The following is a 21,221-nucleotide window of genomic DNA, read 5'->3' as shown; positions in this document are numbered from 1 at the left end:
GCCATGCCATGGGACCTTTAAAGTTTTAACACTGCTGTCATTGCTTGACACGTCAGGTCAACTGCCTGAATACATTTATTCCAAGAGCCACACAAGTATCTGCTCTGACTACATTTGCACATTCTCTAGATTCTAGTTCAACTGTTTTGGATGTCATCAAACAGGCTCGGCCACTTTCAGCAATGAAGCAAATGACTTTGACTCTATTTTTTTTACATACAAGCTCACACCCACCCACAAAAGCTTCCTGTGTGGGGGGTATGGGCTCTAAAACCTTGTGCTACAAAGTGTCGGACAGAAAGAAACAGAAAGACAGATAAACGCTAGGTATGTAACAAACAAAAAAAGTGAGAGAAGCTGAAGGAAGAGATGAAGGGCGGAGAGGGTCACAGTGAAACTTAGAGTTGACCACAGAACTTGTGAACTGTTGCTGCCACTGCTTCCGTGACGACACATCGCACAGTTCCTCAACTCAACTACAGACCTACAAGAAACACACGTAGAGACAAAGCCAAAGATGGACTCCTTTCAGAAGCCCACCGATCTCCCCTATCTCTGACATGACTGAGGAAGCTGCAGTGTCACACATCATGCCATGGACGCCCAAGCCCGTATTCTGAGGGACCTATTGGCCCAAATCGGCAACAAGGAAGCAGCAGAAGAAGGGGCAGAGAACGGCTTTGCCGGAGAGTTTTTGGTAAGTTATTAACTAGGTCCTACATTTACAAAAATCACCGCAGGGTTTCGCTAGAGAAAGAGAAAATATGTTCTCTGACGTTCAGATTCGTGTCATGTGACACCGTGGATAGATTAACAAAAGGTTTCAACGTTTCTGCTTTTTAAAAATACATATGCAATGTTTGTGTGGGTATGTGAAAATGTGTACATACATGGATTTAGATAATAAAAGCATTAGTATAGCATGTGACAAAAGCAAGCTAAAAATAAAATGTGTCTGGGCACTGAGTGGACTTCCTCTTCTGAATATAGTGCCTGTCATAAAAGAAGTTTTCATCTGGTGTGATGTTATTGATCTAATTTATTATTGAATCTATGGCTGACTTTCTACAACAGTAGTAGTCCTTCATCTCACTAACCTTTATGTGCTTTTCCCCTCGAATGTCAACTGTTAGATATTCCATGTGAACAGTCATGTAGTTGGTGACTGAGAGGAAGTTACCCATGACCCATCCTGAGCTGTGACACTTCAACTTAAACCTGTGCAAAAATTGAAAATGCAAAAATGAGTTTGTTCTCTTAAGATTTGGAATACACGTTCATCCGAAGCATCTTACAGTGCATCCAGTTGCTTAGAGTGAGGGATGGACTGTGGTTTTTGAGTAACACTGTGGGTTCTCTCAATATGCTAATATAAGTACATTATATCTAAATAGAAGAACAAAAGCTATTTCTTCACTAAACTAAACCAAAGTAAAAAAATGATGTAATGTGTACCAAAAAGTATCTTATCAGTGTTCTCATGACCTTGGGTCGATATAGCACCATGCAGTTCAGTTCCACTATAGGAACTAGAGTTGATATAATGTCAAACGTGAGTCTACAGAGTAGCATTTTGAGGAAAAAGTTTTCAAGGAGAATTTTTAGTCAATTCATCTTTGGCAGAATGTCCTCTAAATCAGAGGTTTCCAAACTGGGGACTTCCAGGGAGTGTGTGCCTATTGCTCGGGGGTATGCTTACGCACCAATTTAAAAATAATTTTTTTAACCTATATATTTTTAAATGTATATTTAGGGATAGCTTAAATATGCATAACACTTAATAAAAAATATTATTTACTGCAAAAAACAACAAAAAATTCTGAATTGCAATAGTTTCTTTTTCATATATTAATATTGGGTAGAAAAAAGGTACACTGTCAACTTAATACAACGTAAATCTTTCCTAGATAATATTTTTATGAATTTTCTTTGGCTTCAGTACAAAAGTATGGATCCCCACACCTGACATGTGAAAAAAAATATGTATATTGTGGCCATGAATTAAGAATTTGTTCTCTTATTTTAGTAAATCATGGCCACGATATATAATTAAGGCAGCGGCTGCACTAAGTGAAAATAACATGAAAATGAAAAATTTCTTAGCAATAGATGATATTTAAACTAAGTGCAAATATCTGTAGATGCTATTTACTAAGTGAAATAGCATACTAAGTGAAAATAGTGATATATTCTATTTACAACATGTGCAGTTCAAAAAGCAGTTCTTTGCAATATAAATAGTAATTACATGCAATTTATACTTTTTGACATTTATACATAATATTTGCACCTCAGTATTGTTGTACATTAACAGGATGCAATAATGTAAATGATTATATATTTTTTAAATTGTTAAATGGATGCCGCCTTAATGGGACAATAAAAGCCCTCCCTACACCTAACCCTACCCAATAAATGCTTTTATTATTAAACATTTCATTAGGCACTTTATTTCCACTTTAGAACATTTTCTTAAATTTTATTGAAAGTAAATGCCTTTTCGATGTGATATGTGATGAGAAAAGGGATAAGAGCGAGCTCTGCAAGAGGCGGATTCGAACCCGGGTCGATCGCGTCAAAACCAAGATCCTTAAAGGGATAGCTCACCCAAAAATGAAAATTCTCAATTCACAATATAATTAGTTCCCTCATTTTCCTAAATCATGTGCACAAGATAATAATTAATTCCCTCGATTTAGTAAATCATGGCCATGTTGTACTAATTTGTTCCCTCGTTTTGATTTAACTAAAACAACAAACTAATTGCCATGATTTAGTAAAACGAGGGAAACGAATTATTATACCGTGTGCAGGATTTACTTAAAATGAGGGAACAAATTAGTCAGGATATGCATTTTTTTTTTTGAATGTCATGTGAGGGGCTCTGTACAATAGCAATCTAAAAGACAATTATTTAATTTAAAAAAAAATGCCTTTATAACATCACACATTTTATTCTCACAAAGAAAGTAATGTGTCTTTGTATATGGATATATCTAGCACATATTTAGGAAGGGTGTCCCATGCAAGGAGAGATAGTACTTTGGGGTCATTGTCATCAAAATATTTGAAAACCTCAGCTGTAAATGAAGGTTACAACACTGTATTGTCATACAACTTGCCATGTTTTTTTTAATTGAAAAGTAATATAATGCCATTTTAATGCTTAAACATTTATCACCCAGTTACATGTAATCACTGAAGTACCAAACTGATTCATGCCTGCCTTTGCCACCATGGCTTCATCCTGTTATGCAGAACAAAACATGCTCTGTGGTCCAGTCTGAATGCTACAAAGTGTCTGTTAGTCCTCAGCTGCTGCAAAGTGTTCAACACACTGTGAGGAACAGCGTGTGTCTTCATACAGACTTACCCAATGTCAAACCAGGCCCGTTTGCTGCCAGTTTTCTCATTCACATGAAGTTTGAATATAAAAAAAGCACTTGTAAACATGCTGCTTTATTATCTTAACAAGACTTCTGCCAGAACAAGTGATTTGAATCGCTCACTAATGGAACATTTACAGGAAGAGAAACTGTCTGTTTGGCAGAACATGGAAACCTAAGTTCCCATCACACGAGAGCAGAACTACTGGACCTCACTGCCGGACAGCAATGTATGCCGACACAAGGGTAGAGATAATGTCAGATACAAGTCCAGTCTCACTGTCCAAAACGTGAGGGTTTCCCACAGTGTGATGGCTGATTCCTTGCATGCAGTCCTGACTGTTTTTAGCTCAGAGATCCCATGCTCAGCTAGCTATATTTGCTCACTGTTTGTTGGGCTCATAAGGCTTCTCGTAAGCTCAGCTGTGGTCGGAAAGTCTTTTGGTCTGGTATCAAGGTGCTTGTGCTCAGAGACACACAAAGGAGAGCGATGGTACATCCCACACGCATGTTGTGACAGCCACACACACTTACGCGTACACAGCCAGACTTATCTAGTTTTCACAGATCTTAACCACAGGACTATAAACTGCGTTCTGTTAGTCTTAGATCACTGCTGAGATGTCAAAAACATTGCAAATAAGTTTGAAACACAGAAGCTTTTCTTACTTTTTTCTTTTTAAATAATATCAATATTAAAATTGGTTGGTTGGTGTTTTAATGCCATGCTAGCATCCTTGGCTATTTTTATGCTGGGCAACAAGTTAAAAAATAACTATACAAAAGAGCAATTAAAAAATATTTATTTTAAAGTGGAATCAGGGTTTCCAGAGGGGTTTCCAATATCAATATTATCATCTCAGCCATGAACTTGTGGGTTGAACAACCTTGTATGCAGTATGCAGAAAATTCAAAAGTTTTATGGCACAAAATCATAACTGAATGTTATGTAATTTAATCAAAACAGAAGCTGAAGAGGCAGTCTACTAAATATCGTGCAGAGAAGACATACCCCACCACAGCTGCGGACAAACAAGATAATGTGAAGAAGAACAGATACAAGGACATTGTTCCCTGTGAGTATCACATTTGACATCTGACTACACTAAAGTACATGTTGTTTAATTGTTCTGGTCCGTGAAAAGAAAAAACTAAGTTATTTTTGGACAGTATACCAGCAACACTTGGGATGTCATGGGGTCAGAACAAGCAAAAGATGGAGCTGGAAAACTAATGCTGTGTTATTTTGCCAACGTGTTCATCAGGGCTAAAGGGTTACAGGTGTAGGCTGTTCCTTTAAATAAAAACAGGGACAAAATTCAAACTTACAAACAATCAATGAAAAAAATTAGATATCATTCACCAATCACAAAACTAATCAAGCAAATGATCAAAAATCAAACCAATAATCTGCTTCCACTCAACACTATGTTAAAAAACACAAAGGTCTTGAATATAGTTGTGTACTGTACATGTTCACAAAAATGATATGTGTGTTTGTTGTTATACTTGTATATTAACATTAAAAAACATACAAATTTATCAATGTAATTTTTTTAACAGTGTTGAGTGGAAGCAGATTATTGGTTTGATGTGTGATCATTTGCTTGATTAGTTTTGTGATTGGTGTGAATGATATATATTGTTTCATTGGTTGTTTGAAAGTTTGAATTTTTCCTTGTTTGTATTTAAAGGAACCTATGTTTGTAGCCTACACCTGTAACCTTTAGATAAAGGCCTGTGAACACCGAAACACGTTGGCAAAATAAAACGGCATTACTTTTTCAGCTCCATCTTTTGTTTGTTCTGACCCCATGACATCTCAAGTGTTGCTGGTACTGTCCAAAAATATACTAAAGTACATTACAGAATTATATACTGCTGTATACTATAGCATAATGTACTGTATTTTCTCTAAATAATAATAATAATAATGCTTAACCTTTCCCATGCTCAATGATGCTTCAAAATAAATCATACAGTCATACAATCAATCGTATGGACAATGGATATGCCCAGTCCAGAACAAGGCCAATGCATATAGCGGTCATATCAAATCTATAACAAAGAACACAACATCAAGTAGACATCATGTGAGTGATGAATGATATATTATTATCTATAAAACCTACTGAGCTCGCAAACATCTTTAAAATGTCTGTAAAAGAGCTCTTCGTCTGGAAAGCATCTATTGTGAATAAATACCTGATAAACCTAAAAAAGCAAATTTACAAACATATCCTTTTACATTTATGTAAAAAAAATGATAGAAATTCAGCATAAAATATACTGATAATGTTTGGATGGTATATTACACTGTTAGACACTGGTATACATGATGTATGTGTGCTGTCTGGGCACTATAGTATTGTACTATACCCTACATAGCATACCTTAAAATACTTTATAAAACGGTTAGTTCCAGTCCTTGATTCTGATTGGTCAATAGCTGTGTTTTTATTAACAACGGTTCTGTGTAACACTGCACAACACTCTTAGCAACCACAACATATGTTTGTTCTCATTTATATTGTTCATTGAAGCTTACTGTATTATGTAGAAGAGTATTGTGAGAGAAAGAGTGTGTGACCAAGTGCATTATTTACCTGCATTCAGCTTTAGCATTTTCCTTTAGTTCAGTCCTGTTAATAAAAAATCTGTTGAATGTCCACAATATCTTGTCCTTTTAACGGAACACGCCGACTTTTTGGGACTTTAGCTTATTCACCATATTCCCCAGAGTTAGAGAAGTCCATACATACCATTCTCATCTCCGTGCGTGCATTAACTCTGTCTGACAGACCCACCACTAGCCTAGCTTAGCACAAAGACTGGAGGTAAACGGCTTCATCTAGCCTACTGCTCAATAAGTGACAAAATAACGCCAACATTTTTCTATTTACATGTTGTGATGTGTGTAGTTACATTGTGTACTAAGACCGACGGAAAATGAAAAGTTGCAATTTTCTAGACCGATATGACTAGGAACTATACTCTCATTCCTGCGTAATAATCAAGGAACTTTGTTGACTAACTTCTGTCAACATAACCAACGTGACAACCTGCTTACACAGAGAGCGCGCTGGGGACTATTTTCAGGTGCTGTGTAATATCATTGCGCCGCAGCACCCATGATACGACAGCAAAGTTCCTTAATTATTACGCAGGAATGAGAGTATAGAAAATCGCAACTTTTCATTTTCCGTCTTAGTACATGATGTAACTATACACATCACAACATGTAAATAGGAAAATGTTGGAAAATGTTGGAGTTATTTTGTCACTTATTGCGCAGTAGGCTAGCTGGAGCCATTTACCTTCAGTCTTTGTGCTAAGCTAGGCTAGTGGTCAGACAGAGTTAATGCACGCACGGAGATGAGAATGCTGTGTATGGACTTCTCTAACTCTGGGGGATATGGTGAATAAGCTAAAGTCCCAAAAAGTCTGCGTGTTTCTTTAACAGTTAAGAGGTTTTCCCGTGTTCCTAAGATCACAAGTTTCAGTCCTTTTAATATAAAAGTCTTCACTTCTGAGTGACGGTCTTTGCTGCCATATAATGGAGTAATAATGTAACTTCTGCTGCTGTTCATGGCCAGGGACTATTTTTTCCAGCAGAAGGAAGGTTTTTAGTGATTTTACTTAATGATAGTTGCATTGATACATATTTTTTTCTGTTTAGCTTTGTACCTAACAACACCCTTCAGCCGTGACTTAAGGCCCATTCAAACCAAGAATGATAACTATAAAGATAACAATAAAGATAACTATATTAGCGTCCACACCAGTCTATGGTCCACACCAGCAGACTATATCATTCTGTTTATTCTAAGCACGACCCTAAGAACAAGCCCCCCCCCCCAATACTTAAAAATGCATTTTAACATAATTATAAAAACATTTGCACATACTTGCAAATTGTTCAAAATGATTATTTGACATGGTTATGGCTCTGATATACAGCACTGTACCATTATATACTGTATTGTAATACCATACCAAAATATACTGTACTGTACTTTACTTATTGTTACACACAGCGTGTTGTTTTGTTGTTCTCAGTTGTTGCATTATAAAAGCTGCTGTAGTATAAAATGCAAAAAACGCGCAAGAGATTAGCACAAGATCTGTACTGTGTGAAAGCAGCACTTTATGCACTGCTTTAAAAAACATGAAACGTGAGGATTGTAAAGATTACAGTAATGAGACCTGCTAGAGATGATGACGACTGTATTTTCTCTCAGTTGATCACAGCAGAGTAAAGCTCTCCCTCATCACATCCAAGCATGACACCGACTACATTAATGCTAGTTTCATTAAGGTAAGATGGTCATGCAAGAAATATCATGCAATATTTAGTCATTTATTCACTAAATCCAATACTTTAATGCAGTTTAAACAGAAAAAGTTATGCTTAAACAATCACTGACAAAATATCAGTAACAGCTGTTATTTGTTCTCTATTTATTTCAGGGGGTGTTGGGCTCTAGGGCGTATATTGCCACACAAGGTCCGCTGCCAAACACGGTGCTTGACTTCTGGAGGATGCTGTGGGAATACAATGTGCAGGTGAGTGCTTGGTAGCGTATGACCATTTCACACACATTCCACCTCCTTTAAAGAACAGGTTCAACCTGTTCGATAAGCTTTGGGTTCGATCTCAGGCCAAGGAGAATCATTCACATGCGGAAATACCTCCATAAAAACGAACGCTCTCTCTCTCTGCAGGTTATTGTGATGGCTTGCCGAGAGTTTGAAATGGGAAGGGTAAGTTGTAACTGACAGTGTGTTAGGGGAAATGTTGTCAGTCCCTGTGTCTTAAAGAAAACTTTTATGTTACATTTTTATTAACCACATCCTTTACGCCTCGGAAAGGTGAAGCAATGCATCAAGCATGACATTTTCTTCTACTTCTTTTTTTTTTTATCTTGAGCTCCCACCCTTTCACAACTTTTTATATGGTTACAGTGCTATTCTCATAGCGTAGGACAGATGGGAGCAGTTGAGATTCAACGCTGCATTTCCTCTTTATTTCAGAAAAAATGTGAGCGTTATTGGCCGGAGTCAAAGGAGGATGTGTTTGTGTGTGAGCCCTTTACCATACACTATGTAAGAAACACTTCTTCCCTCACTCACACCACACTTCCTGTCCTTGTGTTTTATTTGCACTCAGACACATCCCTGTTCTAGCTTGATTCTCAGTATTCATGTAGCAACTAATCTAAAACACTACATCAGTAGTACACATTGAACCACTAAGCAGGGTGCAAACATTTTTTTTTTTCTAAAAAAAATTATAGATTACCACTGCCATTACAGACTTAACGGATAATGTCCTGGCAGAAAATGTACCAGTACCCTTTCCATTTTTCTACAGATTTTTTTTTTCTTCAATCTTTAAAAACACTAATAATTTAATAAAACTTCTAAATGTAATCTGTGCTGCCTAAATGAAATATGTGTTGTTGTTTTTTTACATGCATTTAATTTATTTAGACAAAATAGTACAGAATTTGAATCGACCATAGCATTAAAATAGTTTTCCGCTTATTGTCAACCAGAATTTTAATATTGATACCACTGCCATTACAGACTTAACGGATAATGTCCTGGCAGAAAATGTACCAGTACCCTTTCCATTTTTCTACAGATTTTTTTTTTCTTCAATCTTTAAAAACACTAATAATTTAATAAAACTTCTAAATGTAATCTGTGCTGCCTAAATGAAATATGTATTTTTTTTTTTTTACATGCATTTAATTTATTTAGACAAAATAGTACAGAATTTGAATCGACCATAGCATTAAAATAGTTTTCCGCTTATTGTCAACCAGAATTTTAATATTGATGCATCCTTCAAAAAAAAGAAGATTAAAAATCTGTCAAATGTAGGGGTTGTAGATTGAATAACATTATCCAAAATATTACCAGCACACGAATGATCCGATGAGCATTCCACTCACATACATGCTTGCTTTTGTCTATAGGAGTCTGATGAGAATAAGGGAGAATATTTGATAAGGACGCTGAAGGTGACATGTAAACAAGTAAGTAACATTTCTTTGGTTTATTTTAGTCATTCTGCTCTTATACACATAAAAATGATTCATTTGATTTGAATTATTTTCATCAATTAAGGTACTCAAAAACATATTTGAGTGAAAACACAAAAGAGACTGTACTGTTCCTCTTTGCTTTAGAAAAAAAAGTTTTATTATATAGCATTCTTAATCTTTATTTTTTCAATGTCCAGACTAGCTGTTTGCCTAAATAAGTGCTTTATAGCCTGATCGCCCGACACTTGAGTAAAGTTCGTCAAAATAAAAAAGAATTGCTTTAGGTCAAACACTGTGTTGCGGTGGCCTATGATGCTATTTTTGTTTTTCTTGTGGAAATGTCACTGCGTAAGGGTACAAGTACTCAGTTTTAATAGTCAAATAGTGCAGACATTAAAGTGGAACAAACATAAACACAGACAGGTGCTGACATTTCTGCAGATGCTTTGTAGTGATGAAAGAAAACCACCAACATGTGGTGGTTTAATGACTAGCAAACCAGGTTGCACAGTTTTATATTACACCGGTTATTTCCAGGTGTCCCGGACACTGAAGCAGCTGCACTATGTGAACTGGCCGGATCACGGAGTACCTGACTCCATTCCAGCCATCCTTGAGCTGCTGCAGGACATGCGGATTTACCAGGATCATGATGAGCTTCCCATCTGCATTCACTGCAGGTAAATCTGCTGTGATGGTCCGTTATGGTTCACCTTTGCAATGATTACAGCTGGGGGCTAATCGGATAAAACTGCGGGTATGTTGTGGCCCTGATTTGAAATTTTTGGTGACCATGAACACAAGATTTATTTGTGTTTGTAACCATGGAAACTGCCCACCACCATTTTTTACACAGGAAATATGTAGGTTGACCAACAAGCAAATACCCCAACAAGCATCTGCACTACTGCTAACACTAAGTTATAATAAGACTTTACATGACCAACAGGAGAGAAAATTAATTCTTTAAGGTATTCTTCACAAGTTAACTTGACCATTAAGACTGAAAAAGACATTATTTGGACATTCATCAACCAATCTTACAGTCTGAACTATGGAGGTCGATAATATCCAGAGTATATACTAGTATACTATAACGTCTAGTATGAAAAATTGATATTATTTTTGATTTGCTAAAAATCAACAGTGTTATTAAATTATGTTGTTAAAGAATTTTTTTCATTGACCTATGGAAAGTCGTATGACTCCACAGCAGTGTTATGTACAAAACGTATACTACACTTATAAGTAAGAATGTAAGAAAAGATCATTGTGTTTTTTTTCACTGTGGCTCATTCTCTTGGGACTGTTTGGGGATTTGCAGTGCAGGCTGTGGAAGAACAGGTGCATTGTGTGCCATTGACTATACCTGGAATCTACTGAAGAGACAGGTAAGAATTTAAAACCTCTTCCTGAAGCTTTCATTGTTTCAAAGAACAAACATTTCTGCCTCTTACTCTAGGTCAGATGTTAATCTTATTTGCACTTGTTTAGATAATACCAGAGCATTTCAGTATCTTTGAACTGGTAAAGGACATGCGTACACAGAGGCCCTCTGTGGTTCAGACTAAGGTAAGCAAAATGGTTTCTTCTTAATTTGCCATCATCAATAAAAACTAAATGCCTCTATTTGACCTAATTAGTTCTCTTCCTCTTAGGAACAATATGAACTAGTATACAGGACCATCAAATTGCTGTTTGAGAGATATCTAGCAGCAATGGAAGAGCCAAACAGAGAGGTTAGATAAAACACCATTATTACTCACTCTGTATTTATTTAAATACAATTGTGTCATTTTCCCCCCCACTGATTCAGCTTTCCATTTATGACACATTACGGATCATAGTCAGAGCATTTCGCTGGCCTGAGTCATGAACAATTGCATTTTATCATCAATCAGGTCCCAGCTTCCTCCTCACCTGTCACCATAAGTAGTGGAAGTGAGTTCTCAGATTTCAGCGACTCCGAATCAGACACTGAGACCGACTTGAGAGCGCTTCAAACTAAGCACAGGTCTGAGGAAATCTCTCATTTTAATGTTATAGATCCAGGAATAGGTCACCCAAAAATGAAGAATTTACTCTCCCTGGTGCCAATCCAAACTTGTATGGCTTTCTTGTGGAACACAAAAGTTTTTTTTTTCTTTGAATGTTTCAACTGTTTTTATACATACAATGAAGGTCAGTGGAGTCCAATGTTGGGTTGGGCCCCATTCACTTTCATAGTATGAAAGGAAAAACACTGACACATTTGTCAAAATATCTTATTCTTTTCATACAGGTGAGGGTGAATAAATGATGATCAAATTATTTTTGTCTGAACTTGTTTAAGCTGAAGTGTGTAATTTCTGCTCAAAAAAGCTCATAAAAAAGATTGATTTCAAAAAGGGTTTCTCCCATCTGCCATTGGTCAAAAACAGATAGTCCCACCCTCAAACTAATTCCCTTGGTTGAGCCAGTGTTGCCGTGTCAGAAGGCTGCTCAAACAAACATGAATTTGAAACATGTTTTGATATTACCACAAAACCACAGTTTAACACCTTCTGAAGAAATCAACCAACTGATGACCTACTTGAATTCACACTTCACCTTTAAAAAGAAACCTAATTGTAATCAAGAATCTTCAATTGTTTCATGTCTAAGACACACTGTGACTTTTGTGTTATTTCTGATTATAACGATATCTTTCTCTGTTATAACAGGAGTAGTGAGGTGGAAATCATAATGGATGAACACAATCACATTACACAGAAAGTCACTTCTTGGCCACAGCCTCATTTACGTCCATTCAGTCAAGAGGTCATCTCCACCCAGATTAACAATCAGAGGTCATTCATAGCGCCAACTCCTCAAACAGACTTTACAACCTGTGGATATCAAAGAACTGAGCCATCCACCAGCTTCAACACTGATCTTACCCAAGCTGCATGTTCAAATGATCCCATCAGCCTAGTACAGGAGCTGGGGCCAAATCTGATGCATCTGGAGTGGGAAGAAAACCAAGATGTTAGTCCTGTTGACCAAGACCACAAGCCTATCATCTCCAGCACCCTCTGCTTCACTGTGGAAGATCCTTATTTTGGTCCGGAGCCTTTACCGGCTAAAGACAATCCCAGTGTTATGGACTCTATGGTTCATGAAATCTGGATGGAGAACCCTTGTTTCACAATACCTAGTTTAGAGCTTAACAACCAGTTGTTGGAACTGCCAAAACATGAGTGCAATGACAAAGGTAAGAAAACCTGTGACTTTTAACAACTGATTCTCTCAAATATTATTTGATAGATCACTTATGACTATTTTATCATTTGTATAAAGGTGCAAAAAAACCTTCATCTGATGAAGACAGCCCTCCTCCTTTGCCAAAGCGAACTGCAGAGTCTTTTATACTCGCAGATGAAACTAACGGTTAGTAAAAAAAGAAGACAAAGTCCACTTCTCACCAACGTGATTTCAGTATTATTTATATACCATTATAATATTTATAAATATTTTGAATTGGCTTTTATTTTCATCATTTTAGTTTAAGCAATGTTTATTTATTTTTTTATATTTCTATTTAGCTCTAAAAATGTTTTTCGGTTTTAATTTAAGTAATTTGTTAACACTTTACTTAAGCATAAAATAATAATAATATATTTGTAATGTATGTTGCTTTATATCTTGAATTGTATCTTTTCATAAATTATTGTAAACAAAATTCAAACGTAATATTTATTTTGCAGATTCTATTGTTTATCGTGTACAAAATTGCATTGTACTTTCTAACGGTGTAAAAATGAAGTATTATAATGCATTATAACTGTGGTACAGATGAGATCATATAACGCATTATAAGGTGCATTACAATACATAATTAATTTATTAAGAATACTTTTTTATAATGCATTATTTATATATACAGGCTGTTACCAGTAATTTTAGTACTTCAACTTATTTCAGTTAGTTGCCATTGCCAAAGCAACATTTTTCCATATAATATATATATATATATTTGTATTTATATATTTTTTCAGATTTATTTAAATGACATTAAGTGACATTTCAAGCCACAGCATATGTCCAGTGCCTTTTTTTTAATCTTAGAAAACGAAAAAAAAATGTTCTAAAACATATAGGCTATCACTATGTATTGTCTTGTTTCCAGATATCAGTGAAACCAGTGAACTCTTGACATTGGTGATCCCAAACAGCTCAGGCTCTGAGAGTGTCAACATAGGTGAGCATTATGCAGACTTGAAAATTTGTGTCTACGTGTGGTGGTCTTACAGCACCTGTAAATGCTCCCGTTTTCCCTAAAAAGACAGCCCGCCCTCACCTGTACCCCCACTGCCTGAGAGAACTCCAGAGTCTTTTGAAATGGCCATGGATAAGGGTATGACAATCACAGGCATAGGTGATGAATCAACGTCAAATTTCATCTGGTCACTGTTTGTACCTTTTTCTAATTTTCATCTTATTTTTAACAGATTTGGTACAAAATGTGACACAGGAAAAGCCACAGGGTGTTGTAATGAGAGTTGGGAAATCTTTAGAATGGTCTGGGCAAACTTCTGAAGCTCAGACGGACATTAAACGATCCTGGTCGAGGAGCAAGGTGAGCAGATGAAGGGCAGTAGATGCATAGACTATTTAAGATCTATCTGAATCATTTCAGCATATTAAAATAACACACTTTTTGGATTTTTTTTTGTTTTTTTGCTGAGCGTAATTTTTAAAAAAAAAATAATATAAATGAGACAACAGGCTTGTTTTCTTTATTTCAGAGCTTAAAACTTAGAATGTCACTTCCTGGTAAGTAATATATATTTAGGATCTCTAAGCAAACCAGCAATACACTTATTTTAGCTACAGTCTTGACAACTTCCTTTTTATTTGCAGCATCATCTATTCCACTCAGTCCTGTTACGATCACAAGTCACAGTCCTCCTCCCCTACTGTACAAACATCCACAGGGTAAGACTCAACACAGTCCACAAGGGAAAAAGTGTACAGTACAAATTTAACTTTATATTTGCTCTACATAAAGCAAGATATATACTGGTATATTGTAACAAGCTAGCTGACAACATTAAGCAAGGGAAAACATGCTATATTAAACGCAATAATAAAATGAATCTATAAAATGAGTACAACAAAGCAAACAAAATACCTTCATGCAAATCTATACCGATGTACGATTCAATAATTTTGGGTGTCGACTTGTCATACACTAATAAGGGAGGTGATGAAACCTTAGGCCTAACATTAGAACATTAACAAACAAACCGCAACCAAACATTCACGTTACTATGTTTGATAGTGCAAATGACAAGATACATTTCCATGTCATAAAAAGTATATTCTTTTAGCACAAGCAGTTTATCTCTGAGCTGAATGCTACTGTAGCTAGCTGAGGTGAAAGCCTAATATTATCACAGTCGCTCTTTAATGAATAAACTTTGCCATCACATATTTCATGATTAATGGTTGTTCTTGCATTCTCTTACTTCTTACTTTCAAAGACATGCATCACGCTGATCAGTTATGATTGTTTAGCTTCTGATGTTGTTATGGTATTCTGAACTTTTGAAGGAATGAAAAGACACTCACCAGTCGCCACCTACTGGTAATGATGTTACTTACTGAAATGGTCACCAAATGATTCAGTAAACGAATCTGAACCTTGCTGAACAAATCTGTAAACAAGTCTTTTTGATTATGTATTGAGTGGATTCGTCTCCCGTTAGGACTCGATTCCCACTTTCCTGAATTGAAGAAGTCATTTCTTTCTGGGATTGACTCCCAGTTCTACAAATCTCTGCATAATAATTTGTTGATGTAAATAGTAAACAGGGGCGCCGCTAGCAATTTTGGGCCCTGTGAAAGAATATGAGGTTGGGCCCTCTACCGCAACCAATTCCACATCAAACATACAAACCAAGATAGCTATCCAAAATCTAATACTGACCTATCACACGAGCTCGTTCAGCCCAGAATGCCCTTTGTGATATGCTGGTTCGAAAATATGTGAAATAAGTAGGGCTGTCCCCTACTAAAGTTTTTTCTATACTCTACTAGTAGTTGTTCATTTAAGCTATTCGTCCACTAAGCACTTTTATTAATTTAATTACATATACTGAGAGAATTCTAAACCATATACAAATGAGCGCTTGCGTAATATAGGCTTTTACCCTATTGCGCACACATAAAGCTTGCCACAAAGAACCGGCAAAATAATGATTATGTACGTGTCAAAAATAGCGTGGAGACATTTTAATTGTTTATTAATAAACTCTAGAGTTTTCTGTGTCAGTGTCGGCTGACGATGCTGATTTGCCATAATAAATAATTTCTGACCCACTCCATGTCTTCCGACATCTTATTATGTGTCCTTTCTTACTCATGCTGTTCACTTTTCATAATCAACATAGATTAAATAAAAAAAATTACATAATATTTAAACATAAATATGAAACTAAATACATTTTCTTAATGGCTACAACAAGTATAGTAGCTCAGTAGACTCTTTGGTAGATTATAAATTTATACTTTTTTATTACATTACTACTAGGCCTACTAATAAAACCGATCTCTGGGGGCCCCAAAAGTGCATGGGCCCTTAGAATCGTCCTAACTTTCCCCCCCTTAGCGGCGCCCCTGATAGTAAATATATATTTTCTTTAGTCTAAGGTCTAGATTGTTGGGTATCAAGTTAAGCTGATTATAAGGAACCTTTAAAGCATCAAATCTATCTACTACAAAACATATCTTTAAAGGCCATTTTCTCAAAATAATTTTTTCTCCTGCACTCCCGGAGTCAGAAATCTCCACGTCAGCAGCACTTACAGTACATACTCCAAACTTTTTTTTTTTTAAATCCATATTCTGAAGGTTTTTACAGAGGTTTGTTCATATATAATTCACCTGATTTTATTTCTTAATTAAAAAATAATAATAATTCTGGCTGTTGACATTATTTTCAGATTTAACCTGGCTTAATCCAGTGTTCGGATTTCTGTATGTGGGCCTATGTAAATTAGTGCATATAAATTAAACAATGCCATATTTGCATTTTTAATATAACATTTCAGAGGACTTGTAATTTTTTTTTGCAATTCTTAATGTAAATGATCGACTGGGGATGTATAGCTAGTAAATATTTTTACCATATTCAGAGGACTTGTAATTTTTTTTGCAATTCTTAATGTAAATGATCGACTGGGGATGTATAGCTAGTAAATATTTTTACCATATTCACCTGGGGTGGCTTGCCTGAAGGACGTTCTGTCAGTGTTATTCTTGTAAATTATTTTTTCAATATAACTTCGGCTGCTTCCCATTTTTGACCTCAGAATCTCTACTACACACCCTAACACCACATGAGCAGACATCTGAGACATTCAAACCAGTTCCAGGGACAGGTAGGCCACTGTATATCACATATCCATCTAGCAAAACAAAACAAAAAAACACAAATGTAATTGTTTAATATACAATCTCAAACATTTAACATAATTGTTTAATATACAATCTCCAACATTTTTCTGATATAAATATGCACACACTCACAGTACATGTTGCTGTTTTGTTTCATAAAGAAAGTGTCACTCCACCACTTCCTGAAAGAACTCCAGAGTCTTTCATTTTTAACACGGAGAAAGGTGCAGTATACCGTACAGTTTACAGTATATAGAAAAAACTGCATCTACGTTTGTTATTGCTGAGAAAATGTATGTTTCCGTTAAAGTGGCTGACAACATCGCCCCCTGTCTGCCAGCTGAGGCCGAGCCGCATAGACTGAGAGTGGGCACATCATCTGAATGGTCAGGCAGCTCCCAACCAAGATCATTCCTGGAAAGTTCATGGAGCCGAAGCAAGGTTACATTTCACTTACCTTTATACTTTCCCTACATGTTATACTATATGCTAAAAGTGAATTTTGTCAACATTTAGAAGTACACAAGCATGTAGCTGACCTCAATGCATTTAGATATAGACTAAAAACACAAAACTCTATGGAGTCCTTAACTGTGAAAGGGTTAGTTCACCCAAAAATGAAAATAATGTAATTTATTCCTCACCCTCATGCCGTTCCACACCCGTAAGACCTCCGTTCATCTTCGGAACACAAATGAAGATATTCTTGTTGAAATCCGATGGCTCAGTGAGTCCTGCATAGGCCTCAATGTAATTTAAACTCTCTAGATCCATTAATGTACTAAAAACCTATTTAAATCAGTCCATGTGAGTACAGTGGTTCAATATTATTATTATAAAGCGACGAGAATATTTTTCGTGCGCCAAAATAAATAAATAACGACTTATATAGTGATAACCGATTTCAAAGCACTGGTGCATGAAGCTTCGGCTTGGAATCGAATCAGCAAGTCGATTCAGCGGTTCGGAAGTCGAGTGACTTCAACAGTTTGACGGTTTGAAACGCGATCCAAATCATGATTCGACTCGCTGATTAATTGTTTTGAAATCGGTTATCACTATATAAGTTGTTATTTAGTTTTTTTGGCGCACGAAAAATATTTTTGTCGCTTTATAATATTAATATTGAAACACTGTAACGTTACTCACATGGACTGATTTAAATATATGCCTCACGGAGCATTCGGATTTCAACAAAAATATCTTAATCTGTGTTCCGAAGATGAACGGAGGTCTTACGTGTGTGGAACGGCATGAGGCTGAGTAATAAATTACATTATTTTCATTTTTGGGTGAACTAACCCTTTAAGGTGCTGCGCTATGGCTTTTTGTATGATTAATGCTTGACTCATTCTTACCAAATGTGTTATTTTCTAACAGAGCGTCAGAGCAAAAAGTTCAAAACAAGGTAGGATGGTGTTTCCATTGTGCCCTCCCACACCTCAGTCACTAGTGTCATTACAACATAACATGCACACGCAAATTTACCCTCTCAAGTACAGTGCAGTGTAGTGTTTGTCACTGTGCAACAGAGATAAAGAGGGCATACTATTATTGGATCTATGTGTGCACAGCTGTGTTTAATTTTACAGAGCCTCTATCTGTGGCTCCGCCGCGTCCTCCAGTCACTGTAACCATGGCAACTGGAAGCAAAGGTGAGTGACAGCATAAATCCCTTGACAGTGATTGATATCAGAAACTGCATAAACTAGACTACATAACCTTACTTTAGCTTGCCTTGTGGCCACTACAGTAGAGGACCAGACAGCAGCCTGCAGTCAGCCAGCAGCAACGAGACCAGCACAGAACCAGAAAACTTCACTGGTCAGCAAGGCCAGGACAAAGGTTCAACTTCTAAAGTCTCTGTATTTGGTATATGTAACGTGCATGGCACAATAAACATGTGAAATCCAGTTTATTGATGGCAAATAAACATTACATTTTGTACACTTTGAGAAATGTATAGCATACCTTGAATACACTTTAGAGGGGCTGTTCACACTGATTGTTTTTGTGAATATTGCACAACTTTTCCATGTTTTTCCATTGTGCTCACGTCTTGTGTCTTTTGCAGCCGCAGCCGTTCCTAAGCCAAGTTAAAGCCACCATGAAATCAAAATTGACAATTGCATTTTTTTTATGGAATATTGCAGTATTTATTATAAATGATTTATCCGTGCTCAACAATATTTTTTTTAAATGCATGTGTCCTTGTAATCTTAAATCAAAATAACTACCCCTCCCTTTCTCCGATGACGTGTTTATTGGCGCGAGGGCAGGACAACTTGTCACTCAGTGTAGCTTATACACTGATTACTTTTTGTGACACGCTCCATACACAAATTTCACAGAAAGGAAACCGAGGCAGAAAGCGGCATCTTGTCTGTTTTCTTTATTTTATAAAATCGCATTTGTTTTTATCATGAGTGATGTAAATAAAATAACATACTCATCTGTATGATCATAAATGACAGATTATATCAGTTGAAACAACTTAAAATACTGAGACAAAAATATTTTGCCGTTGTGCAGATGTGTGTTGTGGACTACTACTACAGTCAAGTGATGAAATATGTGTGTTCTGGAAATTGGAAGCATCAGGTGCCACTGTACTCGCTGTCTCCTCGTGGAAAGTAAATCTTCCATTAAAGTAACAAATCAACAATTCATTTTTTGTTTTAAAGGAACACACTGACTTTTTGGGACTTTAGCTTATTCACCGTATCCCCCAGAGTTAGAGAAGTCCATACATACCATTCTCATCTCCATGCGTGCCATAACTCTGTCTGACGCACCCACCACTAGCCTAGCTTAGCACAAAGACTGGAGGTAAACGGCTCCAGCTAGCCTACTGCTTAATAAGTGACAAAATAACGGCAACATTTTCCTATTTACATGATGTGTATAGTTACATCGTGTACTAAGACATTGCAATGATATTACGCAGCGCCTGAAAATAGTCCCCAGCACGCTCTCCGTGCAAGCAGGTTGTCACGTTGGTTATGTTAACGGAAGTTAGCTTATTTTCAGGCGCTGTGTAATATCATTGCGCCGCTGCACCCATGGTATGGCAGCAAAGTTCCTTAATTACTACGCAGGAATGAGAGTATAGTTCCTAGCCATACCGATCTAGAAAAGTTTTCATTTTCCGTCGGTCTTAGTACACGATGTAACTATACACATCACAACATGTAAATAGGAAAATGTTTGCGTTATTTTGTCACTTATTGAGCAGTAGGCTAGCTGGAGCCGTTTACCTCCAGTCTTTGTGCTAACCTAGGCTAGCGGTGAGTGCGGCAGATGGAGATGAGAATGGTATGTATGGACTTATCTAACTCTGGGGGATACGGTGAATAAGCTAAAGTCCCAAAAAGTTGGTGTGTTCCTTTAAGCAATCAGGAATCTGGGGGGCTAGACATGTAAATTGGCCTAGGGGCCCCCTCGCGGCTACCCTACTGGTTTGAACATTGCACTCTTGTCTCAAATCTTTTGCAGCGTCTCGCGCAAGTCCACAGAGCTCAAGTTAACAAGTTAAAATTTTTAAAACGTGTCTGTAGACCATGCCCAAAAGCAAAAACGTGTTCTGTGTGAACGGCCTCTTATGTGTGAACAGTACTTGCTTTGGATAAAAGCAGATTCTATAAATGTAAATACATATTTCTTTTCTTACAGAGTATAAAGTTTTTGAAAGGAAGACAGAGGCGTATGTATAACCACTTCTACTTTTCCTTGTTGATATAGCTAATTCTACTGTAATTTAATTCTATTAAAATAAACGGTAACACTTTAGAATAATGGTCATTAGTTAATGTATTAACTAACATGAACTAACCATGAGCAGTACATTTGTTACTGTATTTGTTCATCTTTGTTAACGTTAGTTAATATAAATACAGCTGTTCATGGTTTGTTCATGTTAGTTCACAGTGCATTAACTAATGTTAACAAGATTTTAATAATGTATTAGTACATGTTGAAATTAACATTAACAAAGATAAATAAATGCTTTATAAGTGCAGTTCATTATTAGTTCATGTTAACTAATGTAGTTAACTAATGACCATTATTCTAAAGTGTTACCAAATAAACATTTCAATCAAATGACAAGCTGCATGTGTGTGGCTTGAACATCATGTAACTGTCATTTGCAGCAAAAACAGCCCCGCCTCCGATCCCTCCCCCACCCCCGCCCCTAGCCCCATCTTCAGCCTCAGCCCCAGCCCCAGCCCCGCCTCAGTCTGTTCCACCCCCCTATGGTGCTGCTGTCGGATTCTTATTTTGTAAGCTATCACCCTCTTTTAATACATTTTTTAATTACCAAAATGTTTTCAAACTGATGTTCTGAGAGTTGACACCAGATGGA

The 21,221-nt window shown here is 36.5% G+C and overlaps 1 protein-coding gene across 6 annotated transcripts in view; it reads left to right on the top strand.

Moving 5' to 3' along the window:
* Positions 1-199: 199 nt before the first annotated feature.
* Positions 200-21,221, top strand: part of ptpn22 (protein tyrosine phosphatase non-receptor type 22) — a 21,792-nt gene continuing 770 nt past the window's right edge. The window contains exons 1-27 of one of the 6 annotated variants that reach the window (XM_079803388.1): positions 200-697; positions 4,354-4,462; positions 7,628-7,704; positions 7,857-7,952; positions 8,112-8,150; positions 8,421-8,492; positions 9,371-9,430; positions 9,977-10,119; positions 10,764-10,830; positions 10,934-11,011; positions 11,098-11,178; positions 11,341-11,453; positions 12,142-12,671; positions 12,758-12,847; positions 13,587-13,658; positions 13,743-13,814; positions 13,909-14,036; positions 14,206-14,233; positions 14,321-14,395; positions 16,774-16,842; positions 17,020-17,082; positions 17,169-17,299; positions 18,239-18,266; positions 18,451-18,513; positions 18,612-18,703; positions 20,531-20,561; positions 21,010-21,138. In XM_079803388.1, the coding sequence (XP_079659514.1) occupies positions 596-697; positions 4,354-4,462; positions 7,628-7,704; positions 7,857-7,952; positions 8,112-8,150; positions 8,421-8,492; positions 9,371-9,430; positions 9,977-10,119; positions 10,764-10,830; positions 10,934-11,011; positions 11,098-11,178; positions 11,341-11,453; positions 12,142-12,671; positions 12,758-12,847; positions 13,587-13,658; positions 13,743-13,814; positions 13,909-14,036; positions 14,206-14,233; positions 14,321-14,395; positions 16,774-16,842; positions 17,020-17,082; positions 17,169-17,299; positions 18,239-18,266; positions 18,451-18,513; positions 18,612-18,703; positions 20,531-20,561; positions 21,010-21,138 (2,638 nt within the window). In that variant the 5' untranslated portion in view covers positions 200-595. Of the gene's footprint in view, positions 698-4,353; positions 4,463-7,627; positions 7,705-7,856; positions 7,953-8,111; positions 8,151-8,420; positions 8,493-9,370; positions 9,431-9,976; positions 10,120-10,763; positions 10,831-10,933; positions 11,012-11,097; positions 11,179-11,340; positions 11,454-12,141; positions 12,672-12,757; positions 12,848-13,586; positions 13,659-13,742; positions 13,836-13,908; positions 14,037-14,205; positions 14,234-14,320; positions 14,396-16,773; positions 16,843-17,019; positions 17,083-17,168; positions 17,300-18,238; positions 18,267-18,450; positions 18,514-18,590; positions 18,731-20,530; positions 20,562-21,009; positions 21,139-21,221 lie in introns of all 6 variants that reach the window. The other 5 variants (XM_079803384.1, XM_079803386.1, XM_079803387.1 and 2 more) reach the window with 5 other exon arrangements.

This window comes from Gobio gobio, assembly GCF_949357685.1.
Source record: "Gobio gobio genome assembly, chromosome: 21".
NCBI lineage: Eukaryota > Metazoa > Chordata > Actinopteri > Cypriniformes > Gobionidae > Gobio > Gobio gobio.
Note: the sequence above shows the minus strand (reverse complement) of the source record. Positions and strands in the feature narration are given on the sequence as shown.